General features: G+C 35.2%; 1 protein-coding gene across 4 annotated transcripts in view; it reads right to left on the bottom strand.

The window, feature by feature from the left end:
- Window positions 1-13,923, bottom strand: part of PPP1R12A (protein phosphatase 1 regulatory subunit 12A) — a 150,958-nt gene that overhangs the window by 82,627 nt on the left and 54,408 nt on the right. For all 4 annotated transcript variants that reach the window (XM_081249768.1, XM_081249765.1, XM_081249766.1 and 1 more), the window contains exon 2: window positions 8,886-9,016. In XM_081249768.1, coding sequence (XP_081105894.1) covers window positions 8,886-9,016 — 131 coding nt within the window. The remainder of the gene's footprint in view (window positions 1-8,885; window positions 9,017-13,923) is intronic.

The following is a 13,923-nucleotide window of genomic DNA, read 5'->3' as shown; positions in this document are numbered from 1 at the left end:
GCCCCGGTCCGGGAAGATCCCACATGCCGCGGAGCGGCTGGGCCCGTGAGCCATGGCCGCTGAGCCTGCACGTCCGGAGCCTGTGCTTCGCAAAGGGAGAGGCCACAACAGTGAGAGGCCCGAGTAACGCAAAAAAACAAAACAAAACAAAACAAAAATGATGACTCCAAAGAAGTCCCTTTGTCCAATGCAATCACGACCAGTACTTACTTGGTTAACCAGAAAAGCTGATTAAAATAGGGAATAGTAAAACATAATACATATTTGAAAATAAATAAATGCAAGACATTTATTTCAACGTAGACAATACTGGGGAACGTCTCCAATGACTTAAATCCATGCTCCCTTTCTTACATAAATGACAGTCATAATGCACTAAGACTTCAAAGTGTCTTAAAGTGAAACAAACACTAGAAGTCAACAGAAAAGCAATCTGAGTATATACTCCTAGATATTTTTTCTTTCAATCTTTCATTTGTTGCACCCACACCTAATTAAACAGCAATTATATTTTTAGGACCTTGCCTTTATTGAGGCTTTCCAAAATATTTAACTTAGTAATAGCAATAACTTTCTTTTTTGTACACATTTCATCAGTTTTGGATATTTAATTAAATTATAAAATCACTAACAAGTGGAATAGATATTAATAGGCTAGAACACACACAACTAACTTTTGGTAGGCTTGCAATTCAACTGGTGGAAACAGAAGTAAGTGAGCCTAGTAGAAGTAGTCTATTTGTTGCAATGTTCAGTTTTAACAACTTTATGGGAATCAATCAATATGTTTTAACAAAGAAATGGCAAATGTTAGTTAACAGAGTGGAGGCCAGTTGAAAGAGCTTTAACCATGTATTATTTCCCATTCATGACTAACATGACTTTTCTCAGACAACTCCCAACTCCCAGAGGCAAAAGCCCTGCTCATTGTTTAATATAACAGTTAATGTCACCTCCTCTGGAATCTTTCTCTGAATGGCCTAAACAGAATTGATCACTTCTTCCTCCGTGTTCCTTGTACATCTCTTCGTCCATTTATTCTATCTAGTACTGGCAAGTCAAAGCTTGAAGATTAGGAGCGGTTGCAGTCATTTTTACATCTTACAATGCCTAACGCTACTATAGGAGGCAGTTGTGATAGAACAGAAAGAACATCAGAATTTGAGTCTTGAGAATGAGGGTCCAGTTCTGATTGTGAAATGGAAATAACAGTGAACACGCCCATACAGTTGTTAAAAAAAACTGAGTAGGAATGTATATGAGAATATTAGTTTCGGGCAAATATACCTCATTATTATTATAGCAAGATATAAATGAGTATCTTGTGAATAAAATTTTAGTATTTTCAAAGGATCTTAGATTCAGTTTCACCTTCTGAGACTTCTAATCAAAATATGGTCTGCTTTACACTAACTATGTATCATTCTTGACAAGAAATATGTAAATAACCGAAGTGCATGGATTTGCCAACTCTTCTTGGTGCTCAAATACCCACATATCAAAGTAAAGAGGACAAATGACTACTTCATTCTCCCCTGCTCCTCTCATCTAGCTAGGTCTGCTCTAAGACCAAATGATCAGATGATAGTTTTCTTTATTAAATAATCCAGGAGAACCAAGAGCTTAGCTATTTTTCACTAAAAGTAGTGACCAAAAATAGAATTATGAATAACAACAACTAATTCAGCTAACTTTACTGATAACTAAATATATGCCATAGATTGTGCCAAGTGTCTTATAAACACTATCTCATCTAATCTTCACAATAATCTTATAGAATAGGGATAAGCGTTAACATTCCTATTTTAAAGATGAGGAAACAGAGGTTCAGAGAAGCTGGTAATTTGTCTAAAGTTAATAGCAATTAAGTAGCAGAGTTAAGATTAAAGTAGAGTTGTCTCATTTCTGAGCTTGATATCAGGAATATTGTAACGTTTCTCATAGGCATGGTGGTGCAATTTATATAGTTCTTAAATTGGTAGGAATTTCTGATTCTTTTACCAAAAATAACAACATTATTGAATTCCAGGCGGAGGAATCAGCAGGTGCAGACTATGAAGCAAGATGCCTAGTTTGTTTAAAGGCTCAGCAAGGGGACCCGTTTGGCCAACAAAGAGAGCCTGGAGAACGTGGAGAAAATGATACCAGAGAGGTCACAGAGGGTCAAACCACAGCCTGTAGGCCACCAGAACTCTGGTTTCTAAATGCATGATAAACCCACTGGAGGGTGAAGGGCTTTGAATAAAAATGTGATGTTATTCCACTTGCAATATTTTAAAAGGATCATTCTGGCTGCTGTGCAGAAAACAGATGGGGGGAAGAGGATGGTTATGGTTAGAATGATTCCAACTGCAATAATTTCAGTGAAGAACAGCATCCAGGATCAGGGAGAAATGAAAGAGGTGATGAAACAGTTAGATACTGGATATATTCTGAAGGATAAGCCAAGAGAAATCTTGAGGATTCTGTTGTATGTTTATGAAATAAAGGTTACAGTGAAGAAGCCATGCCATAAATAAGCCACCAGAAATATTTTAAAAAATTATATCCTTAAATAGCTGATTCTTTAATGATCAAATAACAAAGCTAATGAAACTTTTTCCATGCTGTAAATAAGACCATGAAGATGTCACTGAATGTCACTACCAGTATATTATAATGATATGAAATCTTAAGCAATGTCTTCAAAACTACTCCAAATGTGAAGAAAAATAGGTTAAATGTACTAATTAATCAACATTCCATTCTATATACTATGAAACTACATAATGCTAGCCTAACACAGGGCTAATTTTCTGTGCTACTGAAAAAGTTTAGTACAAACACTAAAGCTACTCAAGATAAAAGCGTTCCTTAAACGTCTGTGGCAGAAGCCTAAAAAAGAAATGTAGTGACAAAATTAAAGAGACAAAAGAGATAATAATTACATCAATAACCAAAATGTTAATAAAACAAATCATTTAAGTTTTATTATTCAAATACAAAATAATTTTTTATTCTTATAAGTCACAGGAATTTTTGTTTATATGAAAAATAAAGACACTGCCAAGGCTAAAGTTACAGTCATTCAAATAAATAACATTCACTGGTCCATCAAGAAGGACAAGCTGAATAAACTACAGTGACACTGCACAATAGAGTACTAAATACTACACCTGAAGAGAACAATGAGAAATAGCTCTATAACCCACTATATAGTGGTCTCCAGGAAAGACTGTTAAGTGAAAAAAGAAAAGTGGAGAAATAGTGTATGATAGTCTTTCATTTATCTGCAAAGGGGGAATAATACTTATATTAAAACACAAACTGGGATAAAATATAAAATTTTAAAATGTTACCCATAGGAAATAGGGTGGTAGAGTAGGGACTGCCGTTAGAACCTGGTATTTTATGTAAATTATAAAACAAAACTAAACTAAACAAAAAACAAACTTAAACAATGAACTTAATGGTATATCTAGTTAGTGGCATAACCACACAGAAAAGAATTATTCCAAGTGACTTCAGCACACACAGTAATTTGATGGTATATTCCAAGTGGGATACCATAAGGAGAAAAAGAAATGTCACCCCCCTCACCCCTGCCAAAAAACCAAAAACAAACCCCCAAACTTCAAACAGCTTTCAGTAATCATTATTGTTGTGGTACTGTTATAAGCAATCTAATGTATATGTCATATATGATGAAGCAAATTAGTAATTATGTGTTATTTTAATTCTACAGTTCTTGGCAATAAAGTAGGGGAGAAAGGAAATATTGATACAAGATAGAAGAGGTTAAAGAAAGACAACCTGATGCTGAATTTGAATTTGAAAGAATGATCAATGCAGCAGCAATGAGCACGTCTAGCACCCATTACAAGGAACAGGTTTCCTTAGAGAAATGGCAATTCGAGACCCAGGGCAGGAAATATAAAAGATGAGTCTGGAACATTTTTATACTACTAAAGAGCAAGGAAGCTTTTAAAGATCACTTTATTTGGTCATGTTCCAAGGTCTTAGAAGCCAACATGAAGAGACTCTTGTAGACCAAAGATGGTATAATTTGCTAATTAACAAGGGCAATAATTGCAATGGATTGAAATACATCAAGTACATTTAAATGAATGTGCTCAAATTATTTAGATCTCAAAAAAATCAATTAGTCCTTTTTGAAGGTAACTAGTAAACCAACTCATTATTTTAAAAATCAGTTTTCCTATAAAACTTGTACAAGGGGTAACCAAATAGTAGATATGAGGCAGTTTCCTTTCAAAAAGATTTCAGCTAATAAAAAAGAAAGACAAAACTTAAATGCTGCCATCACAAAACTCCTATATCTTCATCTCATTATTTCTTCATCTCATTATTCTTTTATCTATTATGTCTTTATTTTATTTGTTATTATTTCTTGGTTATTGAACGCCAAGTCAGAGGACTTGGTTTTCACTGTTTTGCACATAATTTAAATATATAATTCAGTTATACTTAATGGCTAGAGTTATAATTAACCGATTGTTATAGACTGGAACAATAAATTGAATAAATTGAATACATAATTTCTTGGGCTCCATAATCATCCTAGTATGTCCAGAAGTCATAGTTCTAGTATGTCCAATTTTACTTCTAGTCCATAGCCCAATGACATCAAACTACGACTTTTAGGGAAGAACACCTTGATGTGACACTGAGAATTTTGTATTTTACTATAACAAAATACCATAGACAAAGTGGCTTAAACAATAGAAATTTATTTTCTCATAGTTCTAGAGGCTGGAAGACCAAGATCCGGGTGTTGGCAGGTTTGGTTTCTTCTGAGACTTCTCTCCTTGGCTTACAGATGGCCACCTTCTAACAGTGTCCTTACTTTGTCTTTTCTGTCTGTGTGCAAGCCCCTGGTGCCACTTTTTGTGTCCAAATTTCCTCTTATAAAGATACAGTAAGATTGGATTAGGGCCCACCCTAAGGGCCTCATTTCAATTCAATCACCTCCATCTATACAGTCACATTCCAAGGTTCTGGGGGTTAGGCCTTCAACATATGAAGTTTGTGGGGACGTGATTCAGAGCGTAACAGTGTCAATTCAGCACCCCAAAGGAAGAGAATAATGTTAATGCATACGCGTCAATATGTGACCCATCAGTACATAGTGAAACGATGCATATACTGACCTTTAACATTATGCGCCCCAAACTCACTTCATTTATTCTTCCTCTAATCCACTCTGGCGAAGGGGCATTATGAAACAATCTCTATTTTTGGTTTTCCCTAAGACTTCTACCTTATTCATAGCAGGGGGATGTTGAAAGTAATTATTTTGGTGAAACTCTGAGAAAATTGAGCCAGAATATGAAGAGCTCTCATTCATCTATTCACTTGGCTTTTGCTGGGCTAGAGACCAGATGTGAAAGTGTTACTTGTCGAGAAACTAAACTGCAACCCCACGTTCTTTGTCCCACTGTCTCCAATAGAGGTCGAACATTTAGAACTCGCTGCATCCTACCCAGTCATCCACAGAGCCTCATAGTGAACTATCTGTGCGTCACGGTTTGCTTTACCTCTCAGTGCAACAGGGTTGAATTAGTACTATGCTGTGCAAAATGTAGTTGGTAAAGAAGCATGTAAACAACTGATATGTTAGAGATGATGAAGAATCAGCCAGGAACATTAGGAGGGTTTCTGGAAGAAGTGATTCCAACACAAACTGCAGCTTGTGTCTGCTGCAGTCTGGTAGTAGCTGGTCAAGTAAAGAAATGAGGCAAATGAATCACTATGAGCAAAGACACAATGATATGAAACAGCAGGGAATGCTGGGGAACGGAAAGTGGTCTAGTATTGACAGAGTAAAAAACGTAGAAAGCAATATGAGAAACAAGAGCTAGGAAGAAGCCGGATCATTCCCATTTTATAAATAATATTAATCATAGAGGCTAAGTAGCTCAGCCAAGGGCACAAAGGTAGAGGATGGCAGAACCAAGATTAGCAAACAAATTTAACTCCAAATACATCACTTAGCAGAGTGACCCAATTTTCCACGGTTTATAACTGTTGTCTCTACGTCATTATTAATAGGGCCTTCCTTTATCCTATAAATGCTCTGATTTGGGAGGTATCTTTCATTCTACCTCTTAAGCCACCATGCTGTATGTTTTCTAGACCCAAGAAAACTAGGATTTTGGATTTCATTAACTTCTCTCCCTCATTAGTGAAATTAATTACTGAAAGAGATAATGCTGGTGAAAATAATCATGCATTTAGAAGGGTTTTAGGCAATCATCACGTAACAAATAGCCCTGTATATACGAGAGTTGAACTGTCTTTTATAAAAATATTATCATTATTTAAAAAAAAGAATCTCAGAGGGCAGAAAGGGCAAAAAAGGAAAAGTCATCATTCTTTTAATTTTAATTTTGTTCAAAAAAACAATAAATTTAAATATAGTTGACCCTTGAGCAACATGAGGGTCAGGGGTGCTGACTTTCCCTGCAGTTAAAAATCTGTGAATAACTTATAGTTGGCCCTCCACATAAGCAGACCCCCTGTACCCATGGTTCCTCAGTATTCCTGGTTCCACAACAGCGGATTCAACCAACTGCAGATCACGTAGTACTGAAGTATATACTGTTCAAAAAAATCCATGTATAAGTGGAACCACGCAGTTCAAACCTGTGTTGTTCAAGAGTCAATTATACTTCAGTTATACCACAGCCATTAATGCCATAAATGCCTATATAAAGGTAGTTAGATCAGCAAAACTATAGTCAACCTTGGTCAAAATAGGTCATTTTTGTTTGTATAAGTCCCATGAAACATATATTCCGTATCCCACCTTCCAAAAAGAAGAAAAGTTGTAGTTACTCTACTGAAACTATTAACACCTGCAGCAGACTGCTCACCCCTCCTCACACTTACTTCCTGGGATTAAAAAAACTGAATATGCCAGATACTTGTTTCTCCCAGCAAAGACATGGGCAAATTACCAAGCCCAGGCCAACATAAGTCCCTTAAGGGGAAATATGCTGCAGTCAGAGGGCTCTCTAGGGAAGATTTCCCTCCTTGATAGTCACAGAATATGGAGAAGATACTTTCCACTCCCCATCCACTTTTTATTTTGCTCTTGGATGTGCATATGTAAAAACACAATTCAGGAGCTGTGGCAATCATCTTGTGACCAGGAGGGGACAAGGCTAAGAATAAAGTCCATATTTGGGAAAGGCAGAAGAAGAAAACACCTGAAAGACTCCAAGCCCTGATGACAGCACTGAGCAGCTTAAGAAATAAACCTGAATGCCCTTCCTCTAAACTATGTATTATCCTGTACAACAAGTACCCTTTCTCTTTAGGTCAGTTTAAGTTTGATGCTGTTACTTACATCTAAAATCATCCCAACTGACACAATGGGTTGTTAATCAAGTCTACAAGAGGAAATTATTCAGGACAATTATTACTGTCTTTTCAAACTCAGAAGCATGAATTAAAAAGGAAACACAGGATTACACATCTGAAGAAAGAAGCTGGGTTTTCATTTTCCCAAAAAGATAAAAAAGATAATGGTCAAAAGTTAATACACACTGAGTATTTCCTATGTGCCAGGAACTATACTTGGTGGGTTATCTCAGTTAACCCTCACAACAGACTTAGAAAATATTATTCCCATTCTACAGAGGAGAAAGCTGATGATTATAAAAGTTAAGCAACTTGCCCAAGGTCATACCCCCTGAGAGTGGTTGAGGAAGCCTTCATAATCCACATTAGTTGACTTAAGAGCCTAAGTACCAAATATTTAAGGACAGCTGAAGATAAATGCACCTTAGCTATTTTTTTCTATGAAGATGAAGTCCAAGCCCTTTGTTGAGCATGAAAAGAACAGAAAGGAATAAAGAGAACCACAATTAAAATTATGAATAACCACTGTTGATTTACAGTGGCAAAAAGAATCCTTCATTTTACACATAAAGAAATCAAAGCCCAGAAGGAGGAAACAAATTATCAAAAGGTGTAGCGCAGTCAGTGTTAGAGTCAAATAGCTCAGATTTTCTGATTCCCAGAGCACTTTTCATTTCACCAAACACAGCCTCTCCTTTAAACTGGTATACTGTATCTCCAATACACATGGGGGCTGGAGGCAGTGTATGTGTGCATGAAATGTACAAAGAAATAAAACTATGAAGACTTACTAAGAGAGATTCACAGAGTAGGACTACCATATTCAATATTTATTAGCTGATAAGCTTTGATGCGAGCAGATAGACAATAAAAATGTTTGCGGTGCTGGATACACAGCAACAAGAAAAAATAAGATGATTCGATGAAAAAATTATTTTGTCAGGATATGTATACTTCCTTGTTAAATTTTTGAAGAATCAAATTTTCTCAGAAAGTACTCCCCTATTAAAGGTAGTTAAGAATACAATGACTATTTTCACTAAATTTTCATGTTTTTAGAAAACAATCTTAATAAAAACTAAGCATAAATATATTGAATAATTGGAGAACTATGTATCATATTCTTTCTTTAGCAAAGTAACCTAATTCAGAATTATTGTTAATTTCCCCTAACAATTCGTGATTACACAGGGATATACTAGATTGCTAAATATTAACCTTGAATCATTTGACAATACGTGTACTCAAAAGAAAAGGAGATGGGGCTGGAGAATGTGTACAATTACTCATATCAATTCAAAGTACCAAAAGTCAAAGATAGTAGGGAGACAAGAAGATGATCTCACACCAAGAGACTATATTTGGATTCCCATGATCTACTTATTCTCTTTCCTGGGAAGAATAATTTTTATGAATTAAGGTAATGTAAGAGTTCACTCATTTATCTATAACAACAATTTCTATAAAATCTCAAGTCTCTAAATAGTATTTGGATAAAAACAAACACAGAACTAGCTTACTCTGCAATATCAAGATATCCACAAGAAGCAGCTGCATGTAGTGGTATCCAGCCTTCGTTATCAGGTTGATTAATATTTGCTCCATTTTCTACCAGAAACTTCACCATATCAACATTGTCATCAATGCAAGCCTAAAAACAAAATAGAAAGCGGGATTAGAAAATTTTTGAATCAGTACTCCCAACAACACATCAGTAGAATAAAATTCCTATTTTGAAGCTTTTATAACATATTTTCTATAAGGTAGTCTCTTGCCATCTTGATTGTACTGCTATGAAGTAGGCCAATGGTACTACCTAAATTTTAATAGTCCTTATTACTTAGATACTCATATAATACGGTATGTGACTAGACCTTTTATGCCAACCCCATGAGGAAAACAAGTACATGTCAACATGGAAACAATCAAAACATTATAATTAAGTACCAATAATATCCTCTATAGCAGTGGTTCCCAAACTGTGGTCTGTTTAGGGAGTGGGATCCCTTCAGGGAGGTGACAAGGTCAAAACTATTTCCAAAGTAATACTAAGATGGTATTTCCCTTTTCACTGTGTTGACATGTGCACTTGAGTATGCAAAAGCACTAGTGGTAAACATGTTTCTGTCTAAGAATAAATCAAGGCAGTGGCAAAACAAACAAACAAACAAACAAAAGCACAGCACTTTACTGTCCTTGTATTCACCACTCTGCACTCACAGGTTTTTTTTCTTTCCCAAGCTATTTTTACTTATGAATGTCCTTGACAATGCAGTAAAAACTATAAATTTTATTAAATTTTGACTCTTGAATATACATCTTTTAAATACTCTGTGGAACAAGACAGGAAGCATGAATAAAGCATTTCTTCCAAGTATAATGACTGCCCTGAGGAAAAACACTTGTGCAATTAATTTGCAAGCTGATCTAGCCACTTTTTCCATGGAACATCATTTTTAAAAAATTTTTTTATTGGGGTATAGTTGATTTACAATGCTGTGTTAGTTTCAGGTGTACAGCAAAGTGAATCTGTTATACATATACATATATCCACTCTTTTTTAAAAATTCTTTTCCCATATAGGCCATTATGGAATATATTTTTACTTAAATGGCAAACTATAGTTAGTCTAACTTGGATGTTGGCAGAAATTTTCTTGAAAATGAACAAAATCTGTCAAAAAAACTAACAGTATTTGTTGCCAATGATAAAATTCAAGCTTTCAGGAGTAAATGAATTAGTTATTTTAATTAAAAAATGCCATTTATATAACATGGGTAAAGTATTGCTTTAATTCATTTAAAAATGAATTTAAAAATATATAGAGTCCTCTGTTTTAACCTCTAGTACTGTAAATATTAATATATACAACCCACAGAAACAAAGCTCTTTGAAGTCCTTCATAATTTTTAAGAGTATAAAGGGGTCCTGAGATGAAGCATTTTGAGAACCGCAGCCTATAGTAAATAAGAAGGGAACTTTTTCAATGCTTACTTTGTGCCAAGTAGTATGATTGGTGCTTTATCTATTTTACTGATTTGTATATATTATCCTCACAAAATCCCCCATGAGAATGGGAATTTTGCTGTATCCCCAGCACCTTTTACCATTCTTTGCATGTGGTAGGGGCTCAATAAATGAATAAATGAACAAGAAAGCTAAGATTCAAAGAGATCAAGTAGCCTGAATAAGCCACAGAGATGGGAAATGATAGAGCTGAGATTCTATCACAGATGTTCAGATTCCAAAAAATAAGCTCTTTCCACACTTAACACCATATCCACAGATGTTCCTATTTCACCAACTATTTCTCACCTATTTTGCAGTCTCTGAAACAGGATATCATACACTCTAGGCACTTAATAAGTGCTTGCTGTATAAATAAAACCAATTTTCCTTTACCTATCACAGAAGCAAAAGAAAACAGTTTTAGTAGCTTTTTCCTAGGGGGGAAAATGACAAAGTTGGTGTCAGGAAAAGCACTAAGGACAAAGTACTTTACACCTAAAGTGGAAAAGCACTGACAAGTGTTTGGCTGTAGGCTCTAGTTCTGGCTCTGCCACAGATATTATAGCTGTGAACAAGTAATTTAAACTTTTTGGGCTCTGTCTTTCAAGTGGAGGAAAGAAGCTGGTGGGTTACATATCTCTAAGATTCCCTAACATATTTAACATTCTTATATATCCAAGATTCTTCCCTTTGGAACAAGTTACAGGCAATCTGAAGGCAAGATCTCAAAGTGCCCAAACAGTACTTTACACATAGCAAATGGTAAATGAGTATAGATAAACAACATTCATATAAAGTTTAAATATATACTGCTTGGGAAAAGAACTGTTTTTTCAAGGAGCAGTGGTTAAAGGGTAGGAGAGATTTGAGAACCACAGCTATCTAATAACAAGAAACATCCAAATTCTACTGTATTATGAAGTAGTTTATAAAATGTTATTTGAGATAGCTAATGACTCACAGTGGCTTGAAATAATATTAGATCTATTTTTAAGTTTAAGCATTAATTTTCCTTGAGAAAAGATATTAAATTGTATCCTCTCTCTCAACCTCTTTTAATTCCTATAGGCTCCAAAACAGTATTCTGATTTTATCATTGATATAAAAATAAAAAACTCGGGGCTTCCTTGGTGGCGCAGTGGTTGAGAGTCTGCCTGCCGATGCAGGGGACATGGGTTCGTGCCCAGGTCCGGGAAGATCCCACATGCCGCAGAGCAGCTGGGCTCGTGAGCCATGGCCGCTAAGCCTGCACGTCCGGAGCCTGTGCTCCGCAACGGGAGAGGCCACAGCAGTGAGAGGCCCATGTACCGCAAAAACAAACAAACAAACAAACTCTACCTGATAAATGTTTTTTAATACAAATATGATTATTGTTTTTTAAAAATGGAGAAAAACGTCAAAACAAGAAATTATAATAAAGATATATGGGAAATGCTCACAATATATTAAGTTTTTTAAAAAGGATACAAAACAGTTTGCCTAATATGATTCTAATTTTACTTTAAAAACTACACAAAAGACTAGAAGAATATATAAGTTAATAGTCATTATCATTGGTTGTGTGACTATGAAAAATTTTTATTCTTTAAATTTTTCTATATTTTCAAAATGTGTACAATGAATAGGCAGTGTTTACATAAAAAGAAAATCTAAGCCTTGATTCTTAAATGAAAAATATTAAATCTACTGTATGGATATGGAGAAACAACCAATTGCTGATAAAAGTGTAAAATTCATATAACCCCTTCAGAAAACCATTTGACAGTATCTACTAAAGCTATATAGAATTGATAAATAAATGGGGTGGGATGCATGTGTATATGGGGAGAGTCTACTCATGTAATAGAATCCTATACATCAATGAAAAAAGAACAACAAACAAGAAGAACAAACTAATGCTACCTTCAACAACATGGGTAATCCCTGCAGACATAATACGTGAGCGAAAAAAAGCAGACACAAAGGATACAAACTGTAAGTTTCCAGGAAAAACTAATCCCTGGTTATAAAGCTCAGAATCCCGGTAAATTTGTGGGGAAATAATAGGAGGGGCAGGAGGGAGCTTTTTGGAAGACTGGAAATGTTCCCTAGCTTTCTGATTTTTTACATAGGCATACATATATGTAAAAATTCACTGAATTATATGCTGTATACTTCATTGTATGCAAATTATACCTCATTTAAAAAAAAAGAAAAAGAAAAAAATAGGCTACCATGTATTAAAAGCCTACTGTATATTATCTCCAGTATAAAACACTTTATCTTTCTCTAAATTGCATATGCTAAAACAGGTCTTCCTTTAATTTCTATCCCCTGCCTCCCGAGGCTCCATGTATCAAATAGAATCTCTCTTTTAACTGATAATCTTTAAATATTATGAGTTCTCCCCGCTGCCCAAATTCTCACATATTCTTTTATAGGCTAAGCATCCCTAATTTCTCTGGCTATTCCTCATATTATATATGCTAAAAATTATATATGCTAAGGCCCTAGAAATACAAGGAAGGGAAAAGATCACATTAGTATAGGAGGCTAGTCCATAAACAACAATGATTAGGTAAGGGTATAATAGCAGTGGGTAGAAAGTACTAAAATATCATTGGGAACATAAAGAGATCTTGTGATTAAGACAGTCCATAAAGGAGAATACATTTGAGCAAGGTTTTGAAGATTACACAGGAGTTGTTCAACTCGCAATTCAACTAGAAGGAACTTCACTGAGCAGATGGACTATGACTTAAAAAATGTATGGAATAAATGAACAGAAAGTCATCCAGTGGTAGATAGTATCTGCAAGTTATAAAACAGAATAAAGCTAGGTGGTAAGAGGTCTGAATATATTGCAGGTAAAAAATCTGAACATAATGCAAAGATGACAGGATTTGACATTAGAGGTGGTTTTCAACCTAACTTTCTACTCCTACTCATCAAGAAAACCTGCTACACTCCCATCAGTAATAGTGGCTCAATTCAGCAGTAGGAGTAAGTAGGAGAAAACACTGTAGAATTTCAGGTAGATGATGTTTGAAAAACCTATTCAGAGTTTAAAAGCAGAGGGTTGACATGATCAGATCAGTATTTCAGAAAGATTACTGGAAGTAGTATGAAGAGAGAAGAGCCTGAACTAAGCAACACCAGTTACTCACAATGGATATTAAGAGAAATCTGGGAGAAAATGTACAAGGCTTAATTAAAGATTGGATATGAAGGGCGAGGGACAGGGAGAGGTCATTCATGAAAACAAATACCACAGGTTTGAAAAGCAGGTTGGAGGAAGAAAGATAACTTTAGTTTTGGATATGCTGAATTGATTATAGGTGTCTGTATACTTATCTAATGATGCATATCCAGTAGCCACCTGAATATGCAGATCTAGAGCTTAAAAATGAATGTGGGATAAAAATATCTATTTGGGAATTACCTGCATTAAGGTAATAATTAAAATAATGGGACCTAAAAGCACTCAGGGAAAGAATGTAGAGAAGTGATTTCTATGAAAATAGTGAGAAAGGTTAAAACTAAATTATAATCAGTATATTCTACTTGGAG

The sequence above is a fragment of the Mesoplodon bidens genome (assembly GCF_964165515.1).
Source record: "Mesoplodon bidens genome assembly, chromosome: 11".
NCBI classification, from domain to species: Eukaryota; Metazoa; Chordata; class Mammalia; order Artiodactyla; family Ziphiidae; genus Mesoplodon; species Mesoplodon bidens.
Note: the sequence above shows the minus strand (reverse complement) of the source record. Positions and strands in the feature narration are given on the sequence as shown.